Source organism: Pseudophryne corroboree, chromosome 5 (assembly GCF_028390025.1).
Source record: "Pseudophryne corroboree isolate aPseCor3 chromosome 5, aPseCor3.hap2, whole genome shotgun sequence".
Lineage (NCBI taxonomy): Eukaryota > Metazoa > Chordata > Amphibia > Anura > Myobatrachidae > Pseudophryne > Pseudophryne corroboree.
Window position 1 is genome coordinate 455,268,085 of NC_086448.1, and position 25,187 is coordinate 455,293,271.

At 48.7% G+C, this 25,187-nt stretch overlaps 1 protein-coding gene across 2 annotated transcripts in view; it reads right to left on the minus strand.

The window, feature by feature from the left end:
- Positions 1 to 25,187, minus strand: part of MED10 (mediator complex subunit 10) — a 93,761-nt gene that overhangs the window by 40,816 nt on the left and 27,758 nt on the right. For both annotated transcript variants that reach the window (XM_063922933.1, XM_063922934.1), the window contains exon 2: positions 14,400 to 14,483. In XM_063922933.1, coding sequence (XP_063779003.1) covers positions 14,400 to 14,483 — 84 coding nt within the window. The remainder of the gene's footprint in view (positions 1 to 14,399; positions 14,484 to 25,187) is intronic.

The window sequence follows — 25,187 nt, forward strand, 5'->3', positions numbered from 1 at the left end:
CTCACTATCATTTCCAATGCACAAGTGAAAAATGGCGGCGACGCGCGGCTCCTTATATAGAATACGAATATCGCGAGAATCAGACAGCGGGATGATGACGTTCGGGCGCGCTCAGGTTAACCGAGCAATACTGGAGTATCAGAATATGCCTAGGACCCGTGTAAAATGGGTGAAGCTCGGGGGGGTTCGAATTCCGAGGAACCGAACCCGCTCATCACTACTTCAGACATGCCGACACGCACGTACCGACACACCACACACACAGGGATATACCTATAAGGGGACAAATCCCCAACTTGGCCCTTAGAAGAGACAGAGAGAGAGTATGCCAGCACACACCCAGCCGCCAAACAGACACTGGAAAATCCAGACAGCGCTTTTATATTATTATATAATGCCAATCTTCCCACTCACTGCGCTCCAATGTGCCCCCCTCCTCTTTTTCAGCCCTCTGAAGTGTTCAGCAGGGGAGAGTCCGGGGAGCCAGCGTTCTCTGCAGCCTCTGTGGAGAAAATGGCACTGGTTAGTGCTGAGGGATCAAGCTCCGCCCCCTCCAGCGACGGGCTTCGGTCCCTCTTCAATTTTAATAAAATGGCGGGGGATCATCTATTTGCTGCCTCCGCAGCCTAATGTGACCTTTTTTGCCCAAAAACGAGGTTTATTGCTGCCCAGGGCGCCCCCCCCCCCCTGCGCCCATCAGTGCTTTCTGTGTGTCTGTGTGTGGGAGCAATGGCGCGCAGCTTACCGCTGCGCACTTTACCTCATGAAGATCTGAAGTCTTCTGCCGCCTTTGACGTCTTCTTGCTTCTCATACTCACCCGACTTCTATCTTCCGGCTCTGTGAGGAGGACGGCGGCGCGGCTCGGGGACGAACCCCAGGGTGAGACCTGTGTTCCGACTCCCTCTGGAGCTAATGGTGTCCAGTAGCCCAAGAAGCAGAGCCTATCATTTAAGTAGGTCTGCTCCTCTCCCCTCAGTCCCACGATGCAGCGAGCCTGTTGCCAGCAGTGCTCCCTGAAAATAAAAAACCTAACAAAATTATTTAATTTTTTTCCCACAGAAAACTCAGGAGAGCTCTCTGCAGTGCACCCTTCTCCTCTGGGCACAGGATCTAACCGAGGTCTGGAGGAGGGGCATAGAGGGAGGAGCCAGTGCACACCCATACTAAAAGTTCTTTATAGGTGCCCTTGTCTCCTGCGAAGCCCGTCTATACCCCATGGTCCTTACGGAGTCCCCAGCATCCTCTAGGACGTAAGAGAAATATCTGTTGTATGGTCTTTCTATAGCTTTTTGCAAATTTAAAATTGTTAACATTATGAAGGATGAAAATACCTTTATGCCTGTGACCAGGTTTGAGAGGAATTTAGTATGATACAATCTGGTTAGTCTCCAATTAGGACTCCTTTACATTGGAGGTTAGCTGAAAAAGCAAGTGACTAAAGAAGCCTTTCACTGGAAGTCTTCCCATATTTACCCAATTTCAACACTATTTAACAGGCACACCAGGTTAGGGGGCTGGACACTGAATGGTGATACCGAACTTCAATATGTTAGCAGAACCATCTCCAAGAGGAATGGTGTTTATGACAGACATGATAGGCAATGGCTTCATCTACATTAAGAACCAAACTTAATTTCTAGACTTCCTCATCATTAAATGGGATACCTGTATGTGCCACTTGTGCCTGTTCCTTACAATTAATAGCGTGGCTAATTGAATAGCATTGGGACCTCCTTTACGGTGCTATTGACTTTGCTTTAAATTGAATCAAGCCCATTTATTGCTAAATGGGCTTTTGCGCTGGAAAGGAGGTCCCAGAGCTATTCAATTAGTCGCGCTAGTAAGCTCAACCAGAAGATTTCTCCTCGCACCCCTCCAATAGTTTGATGGAGGACACCCAATCTTGTTGGGATCGTAAAGGACAAATAGCGCGTCTGACTTCCTGTGACGAGAAGTCCTCTTCACACATTTTCAAAGCCCTCAACATCCTAGAACTTTGAAGTAATTGAGGAGTCAGTAGCCACTGGCACCACAATAGGTTGGTTGATATGAAAAGCGGAAACAACTTTTGGAAGAAATTGCTGATGCATTCTGAGCTCCGCTTTACCCTCATGGAAAATCAAGTAGGGGTCCTTGCATGACAATGCCCCCAATTCCGACACACGTCTAGCAGATGCTAATGTTACTGCAACTATATCACAGAGCTCTTACAGGAATCCTTGTTGGATCTTGTGGAGCAGAAAGGAGGATTTCCTCCTATTCCTTTGCCGATAGGGGCTGGCTGCACTGGCCATTCTATTAGGAGCATCAGATTGGTAGTGGAGGATAGCATTGCTGACTAGCTGGAGGGGGCAAGACACTTTTTTTTAGTTCCCGGCTGTTCATCCTTGTTTTCAACATTTAGTAAGTCAGAGGGCACCTAAAACGCACCTGTGAAGCACATAATGCATTCCTCAATGGGTGTATCTTGAGCTGAAGTTCCACTGATATTACTGCACTCACCTAACATATTCCGAATACAAGCAGAATATTTAATATATGGAGATACAGTATGAGAGCAACAACTAGATACTCTTCTGGTACATATGAAATGGAAACTATTTACTAGAAAATAATAAGATTTTACTTACCGGTAAATCTATTTCTCGTAGTCCGTAGTGGATGCTGGGGACTCCGTAAGGACCATGGGGAATAGACAGGCTCCGCAGGAGACAGGGCACTTTAAGTAAGAATTAGGATACTGGTGTGCACTGGCTCCTCCCTCTATGTCCCTCCTCCAGACCTCAGTTAAGGAAACTGTGCCCGGAAAAGCCGAAAGTACAAGGAAAGGATTTTGGAATCCAGGGTAAGACTCATACCAGCCACACCAATCACACCGTATAACTCGTGATAAACTTACCCAGTTAACAGTATGAACAACAGAGCATCAGATAAACCCTGATGCAACCATAACATAACCCTTATTTAAGCAATAACTATATACAAGTATTGCAGAAGAAGTCCGCACTTGGGACGGGCGCCCAGCATCCACTACGGACTACGAGAAATAGATTTACCGGTAAGTAAAATCTTATTTTCTCTAACGTCCTAGTGGATGCTGTGGACTCCGTAAGGACCATGGGGATTATACCAAAGCTCCCAAACGGGCGGGAGAGTGCGGATGACTCTGCAGCACCGAATGAGCAAATACAAGGTCCTCCTCAGCCAGGGTATCAAACTTGTAGAACTTTGAAAAAGTGTTTGAACCCGACCAAGTTGCTGCTCGGCAAAGCTGTAATGCCAAGACCCCTCGGGCAGCCGCCCAAGAAGAGCCCACCTTCCTTGTGGAATGGGCTTTTACCAATTTTGGTAGTGGCAATCCAGCCGCAGAATGAGCCTGCTGAATCATGTTACAGATCCAGCGAGCAATAGTTTGCTTTGAAGCAGGAGCACCCAGCTTGTTGGGTGCATACAGGATAAACAGCGACTCAGTTTTCCTGACTCTCGCCGTTCTGGCTACATAAACCTTCAAAGCCCTGACCACATCTAGCAACTCGGAATCCTCCAAGTCACGAGTAGCCACAGGCACCACAATAGGTTGGTTCATATGAAAAGATGACACCACTTTTGGCAGAAATTGCGGACAGGTCCGTAATTCCGCTCTGTCCATATGGAAAACCAGATAGGGGCTTTTATGTGACAAAGCCGCCAATTCTGACACACGCCTAGCTGAAGCCAAGGCTAGCAGCATGACCACCTTCCACGTGAGAAATTTTAACTCCACGGTTTTAAGTGGCTCAAACCAGTGTGATTTCAGGAAACTCAAAACCACGTTAAGATCCCAAGGTGCCACTGGAGGCACAAACGGGGGCTGAATATGCAGCACTCCCTTTACAAAAAAGTCTGAACTTCAGGAAGAGAAGCCAGTTCCTTTTGAAAGAAAATGGATAGGGCCGAAATCTGGACCTTAATGGACCCCAATTTTAGGCCCAAAGTCACTCCCGACTGTAGGAAGTGAAGGAAACAGCCCAGCTAGAATTCCTCTGTAGGGGCATTCCTGGCCTCACACCAAGCAACATATTTTCGCCATATACGGTGATAATGTTTAGCCGTCACATCCTTCCTATTCTTTATCAGCGTAGAAATAACCTAATCCGGAATGCCTTTTTCTGCTAGGATCCGGCGTTCAACCACCACGCAGTCAAACGCAGCCGCGGTAAGTCTTGGAACAGACAGGGCCCCTGTTGCAACAGATCCTGTCTTAGAGGCAGAGGCCATGGGTCCTCTGTGAGCATTTCTTGCAGCTCTGAAATCCAAGTCCTTCTTGGCCAATCCGGAACAATGAGTGTTGTTCTCACTCCTCTTTTTCTTATGATTCTCAGCACCTTGGGTATGAGAGGAAGAGGAGGAAACACATAAACCGACTGGAACACCCACGGTGTCACTAGTGCGTCTACAGCTATCGCCTGAGGGTCTCTTGACCTGGCGCAATACCTCTGTAGCTTTTTGTTGAGGCGGGATGCCATCATGTCCACCTGTGGCAGTTCCCACCGACCTGCAATCTGCGCGAAGACTTCTTGATGAAGTCCCCACTCTCCCGGGTGGAGGTCGTGCCTGTTGAGGAAGTCTGCTTCCCAGTTGTCCACTCCCGGAATGAACACTGCTGACAGTGCGCGTACGTGATTCTCCACCCATCGAAGAATTCTGGTGGCTTCCGCCATCGCCACCCTGCTCCTTGTGCTGCCTTGGCGGTTTACATGAGCCACTGTGGTGATGTTGTCTGATTGAATCAGCACCGATTGGTTGCGAAGCAGGGTCTCCGCTTGACTTAGGGCGTTGTATATGGCCCTTAGTTCCAGGATATTGATGTGGAGGCAAGTCTCCAGACTTGACCACATACCCTGGAAATTTCTTCCCTGTGTGACTGCCCCCCACCCTCGGAGGCTTGCATCCGTGGTCACCAGGACCCAATCCTGAATGCCGAATCTGCGGCCCTCGAGAAGGTCAGCACTCTGCAGCCACTACAGAAGAGACACCTTGGCCCTGGGGGATAGGGTGATCAGCCGATGCATCTGTAGATGCGATCCGGACCACTTGTCCAACAGATCCCATTGAAAGGTTCTCGCATGGAACCTGCCAAAGGGAATGGCCTTGTATGATGCCACCATCTTTCCCAGGACTCGCGTGCAGTGATGCACAGACACCTGTTTTGGTTTTAAGAGTTCTCTGACCAGTGTCATGAGTTCCTGAGCCTTCTCCGTCGGGAGAAAAACCTTCTTCTGGTCTGTGTCCAGAATCATGCCCAGGAAGGGAAAACGCGTCGTAGGAATCAGCTGCGACTTTGGAATATTCAGAATCCAGCCGTGCTGTTGTAACACTTCCCGAGAGCGTGCTACGCTGATCAGCAACCGCACTCTGGACCTCGCCATTATGAGGAGATCGTCCAAGTATGGGATAATTGTGACTCCTTGCTTTCGCAGGAGCACCATCATTCCTTGGTAAATATTCTCGGTGCCGTGGAGAGACCAAACGGCAACATCTGGAATTGGTAATTACAATCCTGTACCACAAATCTGAGGTACTCCTGATGAGGTGGATAAATGGGGACATGAAGGTAAGCATCCTTTATGTCCAGAGACACCATAAAATCCCCCTCCTCCAGGCTTGCGATGACCGCTCTGAGCGATTCCATCTTGAACTTGAACCTTTTCAGGTATATGTTCAGGGATTTTAAATTCAATATGGGTCTGACCGAACCGTCCGGTTTCGGTACCACAAACATTGTCGAATAGTAACCCCTTCCCTGTTGGAGGAGGGGAACCTTTACCACCACCTGCTGGAGATACAATTTGTGAATTGCAGCTAACACTATTTCCCTCTCTATGGGGGAAGCTGGCAGGGCCGATTTGAGGTAACGGTGAGGGGGCATCACTTCGAATTCCAGCTTGTATCCCTGAGACACAATCTCTATAGCCCAGGGATCCACCTGTGAGTGAACCCACTTGTGGCTGAAATTTCGGAGACGCGCCCCCGCCGGGCCTGGCTCCGCCTGTGGAGCCCCAGCGTCATGCGGTGGATTTAGTGGAAGCCGGGGAGGACTTCTGTTCCTGGGAACTAGCTGTATTGTGCAGCTTCTTTCCTCTACCCCTGCCTCTGGCAAGAAAGGACGCACCTCGGACTTTGCCTTTTTGTGATCGAAAGGACTGCATTTGGTAATACGGTGCTTTCTTAGGTTGTGAGGGAACATATGGCAAAAAATTTGATTTTCCAGCCGTAGCTGTGGAGACCAGGTCCGAGAGACCGTCCCCAAACAATTCCTCATCCTTGTAAGGTAAAACCTCCATGTGCCTTTTTGAGTTAGCATCGCCTGTCCATTGCCGAGTCCACAGGACCCTTCTGGCAGAAATCGACATTGCATTTATTCTAGAGCCCAGTAGGCTAATGTCTCTTTGAGCATCTCTCATATATAGGACAGCGTCTTTTATATGCCCCAGGGTTAGTAATATAGTATCCTTGTCCAAGGTATCAAGTTCCTCAGATAAGGTATTTGTCCATGCTGCTGCAGCACTACACATCCAGGCCGACGCAATCGCCGGCCGTAGTAAGGTACCTGAATGTGTATAAATGGACTTCAGGATACCCTCCTGCTTTCTATCCGCAGCATCTTTTAGGGTGGCCGTATCCTGTGACTGCAGGGCTACCCTCTTGGATAAGCGTGTTAAAGCTTTGTCTACCCTAGGGGAGGATTCCCAGCGTAACCTGTCCGTTGGCGGGAAAGGATACGCCATAAGCATCCGTTTGGAAATCTGCAATTTTCTATCTGGAGATTCCCAAGCTTTTTCACATAACTCATTTAACTCATGTGAGGGGCGAAAGGTCACCTCTTGCCTTTTCTCCCCATACATATAAACCCTCTTGTCAGGGACTGGGGTTTCCTCTGTGATGTGCAACACATCTTTCATTGCTATAATCATATAACGGATGGCTTTAGCCATTTTAGGCTGCAACTTTGTATCATCGCCATCGACACTGGAGTCAGAATCCGTGTCGATATCTGTGTCAACAATTTGGGATAGTGGGCGCTTCTGAGACCCTGACGGTCTCTGCGATGTAAAATCAGGCATGGGTTGAGACCCTGACTGTCCCAAGGCTTCAGCTTTATCCAACCTTTTATGCAAGGAATTAACATTATCATTTAAAACCTTCCACATATCCATCCAATCGGGTGTCGGCGGCGACCCCACATTCATTTGTACCCGCTCTGTTTCCACACAGCCTTCCTCGTCAAACATGCCGACCGAAGCGTACCGACACACCACACACATGGGGGATGCTCTATTTGAAGACAGTTCCCCCACAAGGCCTTTTGGAGAGACAGAGAGAGAGTGTATGCCAGCACACACCCCAGCGCTATATGACCCAGGAATCACACAGTAACTTAGTGTTAACCCAGTAGCTGCTGTATATACTGTTTTTGCGCCATATTTATGTGCCCCCCCCTCTCTTTTTACCCTCTTTCTACCGTGATTCTGCAGAGGAGAGCCTGGGGAGCTTCCTCTCAGCGGAGCTGTGGAGAGAAAATGGCGCTGGTGAGTGCTGAGGAAGGAGCCCCGCCCCCCTCAGTGGCGGGCTTCTGTCCCGCGTTGTGTGTAAAATAATGGCGGGGGCTCATGCATATATACAGTGCCCAACTGTATATATGCTGTTTGCCAAGAGGTTCCCAATTGCTGCCCAGGGCGCCCCCCCCTGCCCCCTGCGCCCTACAGTGACCGGAGTGTGTGGGTTTAGTGTGGGAGCAATGGCGCACAGCTGCAGTGCTGTGCGCTACCTCATATGAAGACTGGAGTCTTCTGCCGCCGATTTCGAAGTCTTCTTGCTTCTCACGCCGGCTTCTGTCTTCTGGCTCTGCGAGGGGGACGGCGGCGTGGCGCCGGGATCGGACGACCAAGGGTGCGTTCCTGTGTACGATCCCTCTGGAGCTAATGGTGTCCAGTAGCCTAAGAAGCAGGACCTATCTTCAGTGAGTAGGGCTGCTTCTCTCCCCTCAGTCCCACGTAGCAGAGAGTCTGTTGCCAGCAGATCTCTCTGAAAATAAAAAATCCTAACAAAATACTTTCTTTTTAGCAAGCTCAGGAGAGCTCACTAAGATGCACCCAGCTCGTCCGGGCACAGATTCAAACTGAGGTCTGGAGGAGGGACATAGAGTGTGGAGCCAGTGCACACCAGTATCCTAATTCTTTCTTAAAGTGCCCTGTCTCCTGCGGAGCCAGTCTATTCCCCATGGTCCTTACGGAGTCCCCAGCATCCACTAGGACGTTAGAGAAATAACCAGAGTTACGGCACATTTAATGATTTTGCACATGGAGAAAATGTGCTATATCATTCTCTCCAGACATATAATTGGGAACAATACACTTTACATATAACACTTCCAGGAGTTAATTTACAAAGTATCCTTTTAAAATTTTGGGCCTAAATAGCGCTGGGTGTTTAGAACCAGATGCTTACTAAATAAACCCCCATGTGTTAAATCCTCAATTACAAGGTATTTTGACTAATAATCAACTCAACATCCTTGCATTGCTTATTGTTGCAGAAATAGGATAAGGCTTTCTCCTGATGGCCCATGGGACACCAGGGTCTAAAGCGCTGACAATCAAAATTCTATGACATTTTTTCAATATGTGAAATTCTTCTTTAAGCTTTACACAGTCCCTTCATTGCCATAGCCTGTGGACTGTATTTTTTTTTTTTTATCTATGGTTGTTCGTACCATAATTTGGAGTAAAATGCTCTAAGCTTTATATGTTACACATTTAAATTTGAATTAATGAATAATAAGAATTTACTTACCGATAATTCTATTTCTCGGAGTCCGTAGTGGATGCTGGGGTTCCTGAAAGGACCATGGGGAATAGCGGCTCCGCAGGAGACAGGGCACAAAAAGTAAAGCTTTAGGATCAGGTGGTGTGCACTGGCTCCTCCCCCTATGACCCTCCTCCAAGCCAGTTAGGTACTGTGCCCGGACGAGCGTACACAATAAGGGAGGAATTTTGAATCCCGGGTAAGACTCATACCAGCCACACCAATCACACCGTACAACTTGTGATCTAAACCCAGTTAACAGTATGATAACAGCGGAGCCTCTGAAAAGATGGCTCACAACAATAATAACCCGATTTTTGTAACTATGTACAAGTATTGCAGATAATCCGCACTTGGGATGGGCGCCCAGCATCCACTACGGACTCCGAGAAATAGAATTATCGGTAAGTAAATTCTTATTTTCTCTATCGTCCTAGTGGATGCTGGGGTTCCTGAAAGGACCATGGGGATTATACCAAAGCTCCCAAACGGGCGGGAGAGTGCGGATGACTCTGCAGCACCGAATGAGAGAACTCCAGGTCCTCTTTTGCCAGGATATCAAATTTGTAGAATTTTACAAACGTGTTCTCCCCTGACCACGTAGCTGCTCGGCAGAGTTGTAATGCCGAGACCTCTCGGGCAGCCGCCCAAGATGAGCCCACCTTCCTTGTGGAATGGGCCTTAACCGATTTAGACTGTGGCAGGCCTGCCTCAGAATGTGCAAGTTGAATTGTGTTACAAATCCAACGAGCAATCGCCTGCTTAGAAGCAGGCGCACCCAACTTGTTGGGTGCATACAGTATAAACAGCGAGTCAGATTTTCTGACTCCAGCTGTCCTGGAACATATTTTCAGGGCCCTGACAACTCCTAGCAACTTGGAGTCCTCCAAGTCCCTAGTAGGTGCAAGGCACCACAATAAGCTGGTTCAGGTGAAACACTGACACCACCTTAGGGAGAGAACTGGGGACGAGTCCGCAGCTCTGCCCTGTCCGAATGGACAAACAGATATGGGCTTTTTTTGAGAAAAAACCACCAATTTGACACTCGCCTGGTCCAGGCCAGGGCCAAGAGCATGGTCACTTTTTATGTGAGATGCTTCAAATCCACATATTTGACTGGTTTTAAACCAATGTGATTTGAGGAATCCCAGAACTACGTTGAGATCCCACAGTGCCACTGGAGGCACAAAAAAGGGGTTTGTATATGCAATACTCCCTTGACAAACTTCTGGACTTCAGGAACTGAAGCCAATTCTTTCTGGAAGAAAATTTACAGGGCCGAATTTGAACCTTAATGGACCCCAATTTGAGGCCCATAGACACTCCTGTTTTCAGGAAATGCAGGAAACGACCGAGTTGAAATTTCTTTGTGGGCCTTCCTGGCCTCACACCACGCAACATATTTTCGCCACACGTGGTGATAATGTTGTGCGGTCACCTCCTTTCTGGCTTTGACCAGGGTAGGAATGACCTCTTCCGGAATGCCTTTTTTCCCTTAGGATCCGGCTTTCCATCGCCATGCCGACAAACGCAGCTGCGGTAAGTCTTGGAACAGACATGGTACTTGCTGAAGCAAGTCCCTTCTTAGCGGCAGAGGCCATAAGACCTCTGTAAGCATCTCTTGAAGTTCCGGGTACCAAGTCCTTCTTGGCCAATCCGGAGCCATGAGTATAGTTCTTACTCCTCTACGTCTTATAATTCTCAGCACCTTAGGTATGAGAAGCAGAGGAGGGAACACATACACCGACTGGTACACCCACGGTGTTACCAGAACGTCCACATCTATTGCCTGAGGGTCTCTTGACCTGGCGCAATACCTGTCCCGTTTTTTGTTCAGACGGGACGCCATCATGTCCACCTTTGGTATTTCCCAACGGTTTACAATCATGTGGAAAAAACTTCTCAATGAAGTTTCCACTCTCCCGGGTGGAGGTCGTGCTGAGGAAGTCTGCTTCCCAGTTTCCATTCCCGGGATGAAAAACTGCTGACAGTGTTATCACATGATTTTCCGCCCAGCGAAAAGTCCTTGCAGTTTCTGCCATTGCCCTCCTGCTTCTTGTGTCGCCCTGTCTGTTTACGTGGGCGACTGCCGTGATGTTTTTCCCACTGGATCAATACCGGCTGACCTTGAAGCAGAGGTCTTGCTAAGCTTAGAGCATTATAAATTTACCCTTAGCTCCAGTATATTTATGTGGAGAAAAGTCTCCATACTTGATCACACTCCCTGGAAATTTTTTCCTTGTGTGACTGCTCCCCAGCCTCTCAGGCTGGGCTCCGTGGTTACCAGCATCCAATCCTGAATGCCGAATCTGCTGCCCTCTAGAAGATGAGCACTCTATAACCACCACAGGAGAGACACCCTTGTCCTTGGATATTGGGTTATCCGCTGATGCATCTGAAGATGCGATCCGGACCATTTGTCCAGCAGATCCCACTGAAAAGTTCTTACGTGAAATCTGCCGAATGGAATTGCTTCGTAGGAAGCCACCATTTTTACCAGGACCCTTGTGCAATGATGCACTGTTTTTAGGAGGTTCCTGACTTGCTCGGATAACTCCCTGGCTTTCTCTTCCGGGAGAAACACCTTTTTCTGGACTGTGTCCAGAATCATCCCTAGGCACAGCAGACGTGTCGTCGGGATCAGCTGCGATTTTGGAATATTTAGAATCCACCCGTGCTGATTGTAGCAGTATCCGAGATAGTGCTACTCCGACCTCCAACTGTTCCCTGGACTATGCCCCTATCAGGAGATCGTCCAAGTAAGGGATAATTAAGACGCCTTTTCTTCGAAGAAGAATCATCAATTCGGCCATTACCTTGGTAAAGACCCCAGGGTGCCGTGGACAATCCAAACGGCAGCGTCTGAAACTGATAGTGACAGTTCTGCACCACGAACCTGAGGTACCCTTAGTGAGAAGGGCAAATTTGGGACATAGAGGTAAGCATCCCTGATGTCCCGGGACACTATATAGTCCCCTTATTCCTGGTTCGTTATCACTGCTCTGAGTGACTTCATCTTAATTTGAACCTTTGTAAGTGTTCAAAAAAAAATTTTTAGAATAAGTCTCACCTAGCCTTCTGGCTTCAGTACCACAATATAGTGTGGAATAATACCCCTTTTCTGTAGTAGGAGGGGTAATTTAATTATCACCTGCTGGGAATACAGCTTGTGAATTTTTTCCCATACTACCTCCTTGTCGGAGGGAGACTTGGTAAAGCAGACTTCAGGAGCCTGCGAAGGGGAAACGTCTCGACATTCCCATCTGTACCCCCGGGATACTACTTGTAGGATCCAGGGGTCCTGTACGGTCTCAGCGCCATGCTGAGAACTTGTCAGACGCGGTGGAACGCTTCTGTTCCTGGGAATGGGCTGCCGTCTTCTTCCCTTTCCTCTATCCCTGGGCAGATATGATCTTATAGGGACGAGAGGACTGAGGCTGAAAAGACGGTGTCTTTTTCTGCAGAGATGTGACTTAGGGTAAAAAACGGTGGATTTTCCAGCAGTTGCCGTGACCACCAGGTCCGATGGACCGACCCCAAACAAGTCCTCTTCCTGTATACGGCCATACTGTGCCGTTTGGAATCTGCATCACCTGACCACTGTCGTGTCCATAACATCTTCTGGCAGTTATGGACATCGCGTTTATTCATGATGCCAGAGTGCAAATATCCCTCTGTGCATCTCGCATATATAGAAATGCTCTATAGTCAATAAAATACTGTCCCTGTCAAGGGTATCAATATTTTTAGTCAGGGAATCCGACCAAGCCACCCTAGCTCTGCACATCCAGGCTGAGGCGATCGCTGGCCGCAGTATAACACCAGTATGTGTGTATATACTTTTTATTATATTTTCCAGCCTTGTCAGCTGGTCCTTGAGGACGGCCCTATCTATAGACGGTACCGCCACTTGTTTTGATAAGCGTGTGAGCGCCTTATCCACCTTAAAGGGTGTTTCCCAACGCGCCCTAACTTCTGGCGGGAAAGGGTATACCGCCCATAATTTTCTATCGGGGGGAACCCACGCATCATCACACACTTTATTTAATTTATCTGATTCAGGAAAAACTATGGTAGTTTTTTCACATCCCACATAATACCCTCTTTTGTGGTACTTGTAGTATCAGAAATACGTAACACCTCCTTCATTGCCTTTAACGTGTGGCCCTAATAAGGAATACGTTTGTTTATTCACCGTCGACACTGGATTCAGTGTCCCTGTCTGTGTCTGTGTCGACCGACTAAAGTAAACGGGCGTTTTAAAACCCTTGACGGTGTTTTTGAGACGTCTGGACCGTACTAATTGTTTGTCGGCCGTCTCATGTCGTCAACCGACCTTGCAGCGTGTTGACATTATCACGTAATTTCCTAAATAAGCCATCCATTCCGGTGTCGACTCCCTAGAGAGTGACATCACCATTACAGGCAATTGCTCCGCCTCCTCACCAACATCGTCCTCCTACCTGTCGACACACACGTACCTACACACAGCACACACACAGGGAATGCTCTGATAGAGGACAGGACCCACTAGCCCTTTGGAGAGACAGAGGGAGAGTTTGCCAGCACACACCAAAACGCTATAATTATATAGGGACAACCTTATATAAGTGTTTTCCCTTATAGCATCTTAATATATATATATAAGCATATCGCCAAATTAGTGCCCCCCCTCTCTGTTTTAACCCTGTTTCTGTAGTGCAGTGCAGGGGAGAGCCTGGGAGCCTTCCCTCCAGCCTTTCTGTGAGGGAAAATGGCGCTGTGTGCTGAGGAGATAGGCCCCGCCCCTTTTTCGGCGGCCTCGTCTCCCGCTCTTAACGGATTCTGGCAGGGGTTAAATATCTCCATATAGCCTCCGGAGGCTATATGTGAGGTATTTTTAGCCAAATTAGGTATTCATTTGCCTCCCAGGGCGCCCCCCTCCCAGCGCCCTGCACCCTCAGTGACTGCCGTGTGAAGTGTGCTGAGAGGAAAATGGCGCACAGCTGCAGTGCTGTGCGCTACCTTTAGAAGACTGAGGAGTCTTCTGCCGCCGATTCTGGACCTCTTCTTACTTCAGCATCTGCAAGGGGGCCGGCGGCAAGGCTCCGGTGACCATCCAGGCTGTACCTGTGATCGTCCCTCTGGAGCTGATGTCCAGTAGCCAAGAAGCCAATCCATCCTGCACGCAGGTGAGTTCACTTCTTCTCCCCTAAGTCCCTCGTTGCAGTGATCCTGTTGCCAGCAGGACTCACTGTAAAATAAAAAACCTAAGCTAAACTTTCCTAAGCAGCTCTTTAGGAGAGCCACCTAGATTGCACCCTTCTCGGCCGGGCACAAAAATCTAACTGGCTTGGAGGAGGGTCATAGGGGGAGGAGCCAGTGCACACCACCTGATCCTAAAGCTTTACTTTTTGTGCCCTGTCTCCTGCGGAGCCGCTATTCCCCATGGTCCTTTCAGGAACCCCAGCATCCACTAGGACGATAGAGAAATAGAGTTTCTATTAGATTTAAAATAAACTACCACACCAGTCACAGTATACACAAGCATAGGATAGATCCATTGGAGACTTACTCAAACACTTCCAAGGGTACAGTGAGATCATGAAGCTGTTGTCGACACTTGTCTATATCCTGCAATCCAGCGACCATGAAATTCCTGTAGAAGTACATTAAATTAAACATTATAAGGAGTTATCAGTACTCAAAGCCTAGACGTCAGTGTCAAATTTAGAAATCAGTGTAATCTTATAGATACCAATGGATTTGACCCGTTAGTTGAATGAAGAAGTGCAAATATTATGTTACTATATAGTATGGGTTCAGGATCCCGGCTATCGGGGTCCCAGCAGCCATAATACAGACACGAAAATCCCGACAGCTGCCAGAATACCTCAGACGGGATCCCGACGACAGAATCCAAACAGTCAGGATACCGAAGGTAAATATACACAGCCGGGTTAGGTTTACGCTGCAGTAGGGATTAGGGTTCGGCCGCAGGGGGAGAGAGGTTAGGTTTAGGCACCAATAGGGGAGGTTAGGGTAATGCTGCGGACAGGGAGGTTAGGCTACCGCACGCACCCCTGTAGTCATTACCGCAATCGGGGTGCCAGCGTCGGTATACTGACCGACTGCCGACTTTTCATACTGAACCCTAATGTATGCCATATGAGGTGTGTGGAACTCAAACTTTTGTGCATCTGCATGACAATATTAAGTTTTCCTTCTGTTATCAATGTTGTTATTCCAAGGCTTTTGGGTACACAATATTTTTTGCCTTCACATCTCCATTTCTGTCAGTCATTTTTCTTAATTGAGTTATGATTATTTTTATCAGTTATTACAGTTCATTAAAGTTTTCATCCAAATCCATCCAGTTGAAGGCCCAGAACAGGCTCACTGTGTCAAAGTTCTGTCTGGCGTACACCAACAGGAGGTCCAACCAGGAGCTCATTCGTTAGTATGTTGTCTTGGACCCACTATTATCAGTCTGGGAAGTTTTCATACAAATCCAATCAGTGGAAGGCTCAGAACAGGCTCCTCAAGTCAAAGTTCTAACCAACATATATCAAAGGGAGGTCTGACCGGGAACCTAACCACCCTAAAACCTGGCCATGATTAAACTAGAGCACCTTGCGTAGGTTTCATCCCAATATAATGACAGCTTGGTTGTCGTTGACAAGGACCTCCCTCGTATGTACATGTTCAGACAAGGGACAGGGGTGTTACCGATGCACAGAAGCGCACATTGTTAACGACATTGAGTGTACAGTAGACTAGATTGTAATAGTTCTCGCTCAGATTGGCCCTTCTGAGTGATATCTTTTACTTTCTCGTCTAGCGTGTATGGGCCTTTACATTTTTTCCCACACCTGCCTAAAACTTTTGCACAGTACTGTATATACATTATTCCTTGTAAATAGGGAACTGGTTGGGGAAGGGAGGGGGGGGGGGGATTGACATTTTCTTCAGGAATTTTGTCTCCTGGGCACAGCTAAGAAAGATTTAGGACTACCTGGTGTGCACTGGATCCTCCCACTATGACCCTCCTCCAGACTTCAGTAAGGATACTGTGCCCGGAAGAGCTGACACAATAAGGAAGGATTTTGAATCCCGGGTAAGACTCATACCAGCCACACCAATCACACCGTATAACTCGTGATAATATACCCAGTTAACAGTATGAACACAACAGAGCCTCTCAAAAGATGGCTCAACAATAACCCTTGTAGGTAACAATAACTATATACAAGTATTGCAGACAGTCCGAACTTGGGACGGGCGCCCAGCATCCACTACGGACTACGAGAAATAGATTTACCGGTGAGTAAAATCTTATTTTCTCTGACGTCCTAGTGGATGCTGGGGACTCCGTAAGGACCATGGGGATTATACCAAAGCTCCCAAACGGGCGGGAGAGTGCGGATGACTCTGCAGCACCGAATGAGAGAACTCAAGGTCCTCCTCAGCCAGGGTATCAAATTTGTAGAATTTTGCAAACGTGTTTGCCCCTGACCAAGTAGCAGCTCGGCAAAGTTGTAAAGCCGAGACCCCTCGGGCAGCCGCCCAAGAAGAGCCCACTTTCCTCGTGGAATGGGCTTTTACAGATTTAGGCTGCGGCAGGCCAGCCACAGAATGCGCAAGCTGAATTGTGCTACAAATCCAGCGAGCAATAGTCTGCTTTGAAGCAGGAGCACCCATCTTGTTTGGTGCATACAGGATAAATAGCGAGTCAGTCTTCCTGACTCCAGCCGTCCTAGAAACATAAATTTTCAAGGCCCTGACTACGTCCAGTAACTTGGAGTCCTCCAAGTCCCTAGAAGCCGCAGGCACCACGATAGGTTGGTTCAAGTGAAAAGCTGATACCACCTTAGGAAGAAACTGGGGACAAGTCCTCAATTCTGCCCTATCCATATGGAAAATCAAATAGGGGCTTTTACATGACAAAGGCGCCAATTCTGACACACGCCTTGCCGAAGCCAAGGCCAAAAGCATGACCACTTTCCACGTGAGATATTTTAAATCCACGGTTTTGAGTGGCTCAAACCAATGTGACTTTAGGAAACCCAACACCACGTTGAGGTCCCACGGTGCCACTGGAGGCACAAAAGGAGGCTGAATATGCAGCACTCCCTTGACAAATGTCTGAACTTCAGGCAGTGAAGCCAGTTCTTTTTGGAAGAAAATCGACAGAGCCGAAATCTGGACCTTAATGGAACCCAGTTTTAGGCCCATAGTCACACCTGACTGTAGGAAGTGCAGAAATCGACCTAGCTGGAATTCCTCCGTTGGGGCCTCACACCACGCAACATATTTTCGCCATATGCGGTGATAATGTTGTACGGTTACATCTTTTCTAGCTTTAATAAGCGTAGGAATGACTTCCTCCGGAATACACTTTTCTTTTAGGATCCGGTGTTCAACCGCCATGCCGTCAAACGCAGCCGCGGTAAGTCTTGGAACAGACAGGGCCCCTGCAGCAGCAGGTCCTGTCTGAGCGGCAGAGGCCATGGGTCCTCTGAGATTAATTCTTGAAGTTCCGGGTACCAAGACCTTCTTGGCCAATCTGGAACAATGAGAATAGTTCTTACTCCTCTTTTCTTTATTATCCTCAGTACCTTGGGTATGAGAGGAAGAGGAGGGAACACATAAACCGACCGGTACACCCACGGTGTCACTAGAGCGTCCACAGCTATCGCCTGAGGGTCTCTTGACCTGGCGCAATATTTTTCAAGCTTTTTGTTTAAGCGGGACGCCATCACCCAACGGTTTACAATCAGTTGGAAGACTTCTGGATGAAGTCCCCACTCTCCCGGGTGGAGGTCGTGCCTGCTGAGGAAGTCTGCTTCCCAGCTGTCCACTCCCGGAATGAACACTGCTGACAGTGCTAACACGTGATTTTCCGCCCATCGGAGAATCCTTGTGGCTTCTGCCATCGTCGTCCTGCTTCTTGTGCCGCCCTGTAGATTTACATGGGCGACTGCCGTGATGTTGTCTGACTGGATCAGAACCGGCTGGTTTTGAAGCAGGGGCTTTGCTTGACTTAGGGCATTGTAAATGGCCCTCAGTTCCAGAACATTTATGTGTAGGGAAGTCTCCTGACTTGACCAAAGTCCTTGGAAGTTCCTTCCCCGTGTGACTGCACCCCAGCCCCGAAGGCTGGCATCCGTGGTCACCAGGACCCAGTCCTGTATGCCGAATCTGCGGCCCTCTCTGAGATGAGCACTCTGCAGCCACCACAGCAGAGACACCCTGGTCCTTGGAGACAGGGTTATCAACCGATGCATTTGAAGATGCGATCCGGACCATTGGTCCAACAGGTCCCACTGAAAGGTTCTGGCATGGAACCTGCCGAATGGAATCGCTTCGTAGGAAGCTACCATCTTTCCCAGGACTCGCGTGCAATGATGCACCGACACCCGTTTTGGTTTCAGGAGGCCTCTCACTAGAGATGACAGCTCCTTGGCTTTCTCTTCTGGGAGAAACACTTTTTTCTGGACTGTGTCCAGAATCATCCCCAGGAACAGTAGACGTGTCGCCGGAACCAGCTGAGACTTTGGAATATTCAGAATCCAACCGTGCTGGTGTAGCACCTCCTGAGATAATGCTACGCCGACCAACAACTGCTCTCTGGACCTCGCCCTAATCAGGAGATCGTCCAAGTATGGGATAATTAAAACTCCCTTTTTTCGAAGGAGTATCATCATTTCAGCCATTACCTTGTTAAATACCCTCGGTGCCGTGGACAGGCCGAACGGCAACGTCTGGAATTGGTAATGACAATCCTGTACCACAAATCTGAGGTACTCCTGGTGAGGATGGTAAATGGGGACATGCAGGTAAGCATCCTTGATGCCCAGAGATACCATGTAATCTCCCTCTTCCAGGCTTGCAATAACCGCCCTGAGCGATTCCATCTTGAACTTGAATTTTCTTAAATATGTGTTCAAGGATTTCAAATTTAAAATGGGTCTCACCGAACCGTCCGGTTTCGGTACAACAAACATTGTGGAATAGTAACCCCGTCCTTGTTGAAGTAGGGGCACCTAGACTATCACCTGCTGGGAATACAGCTTGTGAATTGCCTCTAACACAGCCTCCCTTTCTGAAGGAGTCGTTGGTAAGGCAGATTTGAGGAAACAGCGGGGGGGGAGATGTCTCGAATTCCAGCCTGTACCCCTGAGATACCACTTGAAGGATCCAGGGATCTACCTGTGAGCGAGCCCACTGATTGCTGAAGTTTTTAAGACGGCCCCCCACTGTACTTGGCTCCGCCTGCTGAGCCCCAGCGTCATGCGGCGGACTTAGCAGAAGAAGCGGGGGAGGACTTTTGTTCCTGGGAAGTGGCTGTATGCTGCAGCTTTTTTCCCCTACCTCTGCCTCTGGGCAGAAAGGACGCGCCTCTACCCAGTCTGCTCTTTTGGGGGCGAAAGGACTGCACCTGATAATACGGTGCTCTCTTTGGTTGTGAGGGGACATGCGGCAAAAATGCTGACTTCCCAGCTGTTGCTGTGGACACTAAGTCTGAAAGACCATCCCCGAACAACTCCTCACCCTTATAAGGCAAAACTTCCATGTGCCTTTTAGAATCTGCATCACCTGTCCACTGCCGGGTCCATAACCCTCTCCTGGCACAAATGGACAGTGCACTTATTTTTGATGCCAGCCGGCAAATATCCCTCTGTGTATCTCCTATGTAAGAGACAGCGTCTTTAATATGCTCTACGTTTAGCAATATAGTGTCCCTGTCTAGGGTGTCAATGTTTTCTGACAGGGAGTCTGACCATGCAGCAGCAGCACTGCACATCCATGCTGAGGCAATAGCTGGTCTCAGTATAATACCAGTGTGTGTATATATAGCTTTCTGGAGAGCCTCCTGCTTTCTGTCAGCAGGTTCCTTTAGGGCGGCCGTATCCTGGGACGGCAGTGCCACCTTTTTTGATAAGCGCGTAAGTGCTTTATCCACCCTAGGGGGTGTTTCCCAACGTGACCTATCCTCTGGCGGGAAAGGGTACGCCATTAGTAATTTTTTTTAAATTACCAATTTTTTATCGGGGAAAGCCCACGCTAGTTCACACACTTCATTCAATTCTTCAGAAGGGGGAAAAACTACTGGTAGTTTTTTCTCCCCAAACATAATACCCTTTTTTGTGGTACCTGGGGTCACCTCAGAAATGTGTAAAACATTTTTCATTGCCTCAATCATATAACGAGTGGCCCTATTGGACATTACATTAGTCTCTTCGTCGTCGACACTGGTATCAGTATCCGTGTCGACATTTGTGTCTGCCATCTGAGGTAGCGGGCGTTTTAGAGCCCCTGATGACTTTTGAGACGTCTGGGCAGGCACGTGCTGAGAAGCCTGCTGCCCCGCATTTGGCATGTCGTCAAATTTTTTATGTAAGGAGTCGACACTTTCGCGTAATTCCTTCCACAAGTCCATCCACTCCGGTGTCTGCCCCGCAGGGGGTGACAACACATTTATAGGCACCTGCTCCTCCTCCACATAAGTCTCCTCATCAAACATGTCGACACAGCCGTACCGACACACCGCACACACACAGGGAATGCTCTGACAGAAGACAGGACCCCACAAAGCCCTTTGGGGAGACAGAGAGAGAGTATGCCACCACACCAGAGCGCTATATAAATCAGGGATTAACTAAATTATATCCCCTTATAGCTGCTATATGTATATTGCGCCTAAATTTAGTGCCCCCCCTCTCTTTTTTTACCCTTTTCTGTAGTGTAGACTGCAGGGGAGAGCCAGGGAGCTTCCTTCCAGTGGAGCTGTGAGGGAGAAATGGCGCCAGTGTGCTGAGGGAGATAGCTCCGCCCCTTTTTCGGCTGACTTTTCTCCCGCTTTTTTATGGATTCTGGCAGGGGTATTTATCACATATATAGCCTCTGGGGCTATATATTGTGATATATTTGCAGGCCAAGGTGTATTTATTGCTTCTCAGGGCGCCCCCCCCCCCCTCAGTGACCGGAGTGTGAAGTGTGTATGAGGAGCAATGGCGCACAGCTGCAGTGCTGTGCGCTACCTTGGTGAAGACTGATGTCTTCTGCCGCCGATTTTCCGGATTCTTCTTGCTTCTGGCTCTGTAAGGGGGCCGGCGGCGCGGCTCCGGGACCGAACACCAATGGCCGGTTCCATGCGGTCGATCCCTCTGGAGCTAATGGTGTCCAGTAGCCTAAGAAGCCGAAGCTACCACCAGTTAGGTAGGTTCGCTTCTTCTCCCCTTAGTCCCTCGCTGCAGTGAGTCTGTTGCCAGCAGATCTCACTGTAAAATAAAAAACCTAAAATATACTCTCTCTCTAGGAGCTCAGGAGAGCCCCTAGTGTGCATCCAGCTCAGCCGGGCACAGGATTCTAACTGAAGTCTGGAGGAGGGTCATAGTGGGAGGAGCCAGTGTACACCAGGTAGTCCTAAATCTTTCTTAGCTGTGCCCAGTCTCCTGCGGAGCCGCTGTTCCCCATGGTCCTTACGGAGTCCCCAGCATCCACTAGGACATCAGAGAAAAGGAGAGCTATGGTAGACTTACCATTGTTTACTCTCTTTCTGCTAGGTACATTGGGTACAACAGGGAAACATCGGGGGTAGAGTGGATCTTGATCCAGAGGCACCAACACGCTAAAGCTTTAGGCTGTCCCGGGATACATTGGGGCCTCCTCTATAACCCCACCTCCAGGCACTGCGAGCTCAGTTTCGTTAACCAGTCCAATGCAGGGTCAGGTAAGAAAGAAGGTAGATGTTAGTCACATAGGACCACATTTTCACGACAGGAGAAGGGACCAGCGGCTAATGCCATACAAACCCATTGTACCTCGCAGAAAGTTAACAATGGTAAGTCTACCATAACTCTCCTTTTCTGAAGCATGATACATTGGTTTCCACAGGGAAACATCGGGAATGTCCTAAAGCAGTTCAAGGGACGGGACGCGCCTTAGCGGGTATGAGAACCCGGCGTCCAAAAGGAAGCATCCTGGGAGGCTTAAGTATCAAAGGCATAGAACCTAAGAAACGTGTTCACACAGAGAACCACATAGCTGCCTTTCACAATTGTTCTGCGGACGCACGGCAGGACGCCCAAGAAGGTCCAACAGACCAAGTAGAATGGGCTTTAATAGCAGCAGGAGCTGGGAGACCAGCCTGCGCATAAGCTTGTGCAATCACCATTCTAATCCAGCTGGCCAAGGTTTGCTTATTCGCAGGCTGGCCAACTTTGTGAAAATAAAACAATCCAAAAAGGGAATCTGACCTCCCGATAGAGGCAGTCTCTACATATATATGGAGAGCCCGTACCACATCCAAAGACCGCTCTTTGGAGGAGAAATCAGATGAAAGGCCAGAACCACAATCTCTTGGTTAAGGTGAAATGATACCACCTTAGGTAAATAATAGTGATGAGCGGGTTCGGTTTTACTCGGTTTTACTCGGTTCTCAAAACGGCATCTTATTGGCTCACGGATGTCACGTGTTTTGGATAGCCAATAAGATGCCGTTTTGAGAACCGAGTAAAACCGAGTAAAACCGAACCCGCTCATCACTAGTAAATAACCTAGGCGAGTTCTAAGAACAGGCCGGTCACGATGATATTTTAGAAAGGGTAGACAACAGGACAATGTGCCTAAGTACTACACCCTTCTTGCAGAGGCAATAGCCAGTAAAAACAAGACCTTGGACACGAACCATTTAAGGTACACTGTCTCAAGAGGTTCAAATGGAGACTCTTGCAGGGTAATCAGGACAACAGACAGGAGCCACAGTAAGGACACAGGGAGGCTAAATCCATAAGACACCCTGAGTGAATGTATGAACGTCAGGTATAGACGTAATTTTTCTCTGAAACCATACTGACACGGCAGATATGTGAACCTTGAGGGAGGCCAGATAAATGGCTAAGTCCAAGCCTCTTTGCAGAAAATCCAGAATTCTTGAAGTTCTGAATCTATATATGCATCATACTGTAATTCTTATCAGCACACCAGGTGAAGTTAAAATTCCAGACCCTGTAATAAATCCGAGCAGATGCCAGTTTGCGGGCTTTTAACATAGTTTGGATGAACGCCTCAGAATATTTTGGCTCTCAGGAGTGATGCCTCAAGAGCCACGCCGTCAAAGCCAGCCTAGCCAGGTCCGGATAAAGACAAGGGCCCTGTATGAGGAGTTCTGGGCGCTGAGGAAGTAGAACAAGACGCTCTGTCGATAGACCCTGCAGGTCTGAGAACCAATGCTGTCTGGATCACGCTGGAGCAGCTAGAACTTCCGCAGGACCCTGGGCAGGAGTCACACTGGAGGGAACACGTAGGGCAGCCGAGAGTTCCATGGAATTGTCAGTGCATTCACAAACGCTGCTTGAGGATCCCTGGTCCTTGATCCGAAGACCGGAACCTTGTGATTCTGTCGAGACGCCATCAGGTATACGTCTGGTAGGCCCCACTTCTGGATGAAGACTCCACTCTCCGGCGTGCATGTCCTGGCGACTGAGGAAATCCGCTTCCCAGTTTAGGACGCCCAGAATGAAAACTGCCGATATTGCTGGCAGATGGCTTTCCGCCCAATAAAGGATTTTTGACACTTCCATCATAGCCATGCTGTTTGGAGTGCTACCTTGATGGTTAATGTATGCCACCGTAATGGCAATGTCTGAATGTACTTCAACCAGCCTGTTCTGTACCAGAGGCAGGGCAAGAGTCAATGCATTGGACACAGTCCGCAACTCCAGAATGTTTATTGGGAGGAGGGACTCCTCCTTGGTCCAGCGACCCTGAAAAGAATGGTGCTCTAACACCACACCCCATCCCCTCAGACTGGCGTCCTTTGTCAGCAGGACCCACTCAGGGATCCAGAATGGGATGGCCCCTGCTCAATTGCTGGTCTTCTAGCCACCAGGTCAGAGAAAGACGAACCTCCGGAGTTAAAGTGATCATGTGAGATCTGATCCGATGAGGTAGGCCGTACCACTTGGAAAGAATTAACCTCTGCAGAGGGCAAGAATGAAATTGAGAGTACTCTACCATGTCGAATGCTGACATCATAAAGGCCAAGTACCTGCATCGCCGAGTGTATCGACACTCTGGGGCGACAAAGGAAGCATCTTATCCCGTCTTGATGTCAGGACTTCTTCTGGAGACAGAAACAGTCGTTGACTGTGCGTGTCCAGGAGTGCCCCCAGTTGCACCATACTAGGAGCAGCAAGGATTTCTTCCAATTGATGAGCTACCCGTGGGCTTGTAGGATGCTTACCGTCAGATGTAGATGACTGAGGAGGACATCGTGGGAGTTTGCCAGAGTCAGCAAGTCGTCAAAGTACGGCAGGATCCTACTCCCTAGCAATGGAGATGGGCAGTCATTACAGCCATGACCACGGATCAGAGGAGCCATGGCCAGTCCAAATGGCAGAGCTTGGAACTGATAGAGGTTGCCAATAGCAAACCGCAGATATTGCTGATGAGACATGGCAATAGGTATATGCAGGTATGCATCCTGTATATCCCAAGTATACCATAGAGTCTCCGGGTTCCATAGCCAGTATAATTGAGCGCAGCGTTTCCATATGGAACTTTGACACTCTCACAAATGTGTTCAATGATTTGAGGTTGATTATAGGCCGGAAGGACCCTTTGGGTTTCGGGACTAGAAACAGGGTCAAATAGTATCCCCTGCCTCTCTGGGACAGAGGTTCGGCACTACCACTCCTGTGTCCAGGAGGGATCGCACAACCATGTGTAGAGGTTGCGCTTTCAACAGATCCAGGGGAAGAACAGTCGTGCAGAACTGGAGAGGGGGGGGAAGTCTCTTGAAAGGCACAGGTACCCGTGAGAGACAACTTCCCGCACACAGGCGTCTGAAGTGGACCTTAACCAGACCTAGGCGAATTGCAAAAGTCAGCCTCCCACCCTGGGATCCCGGCACGTCATTCAGCAGGCTTGTCTGGTTTGAAAGCAGGCTGACGGGCAGCCCAGGATTGTTTAAGTTTGGGCTTAGTGGTTTTGGAAGCACGAACTTGTCTTGGGTACGCCTGACCCTTTGCTTTCCCTGGAGGTCAAAAGGAATGAAAAGGGGTACTCTTAGCCTTTGGTGCAAAAGTATTAGTACTTGGAAGAAACGCAGTCTTAGCAGTCGCCTAGTCAGTCACAATCTTATTCAGATCTTACCCAAATAGGATGTCTCCCTTAAAGGGGAGCACCTCCAAGGTCTTTTTGGAGTCCAGGTCCACCTTCCAGGACCTCAACCTCAGAATTTGGCGAGCCAGTATAGTTGTAGTAGACGCCTTGACCGCCATTACACCTGCCTCAGAGGTCGCCTCCTGAGTATAGTGGGAGGCGGTGGTAATATGAGACCGATATAGTCTGGCAG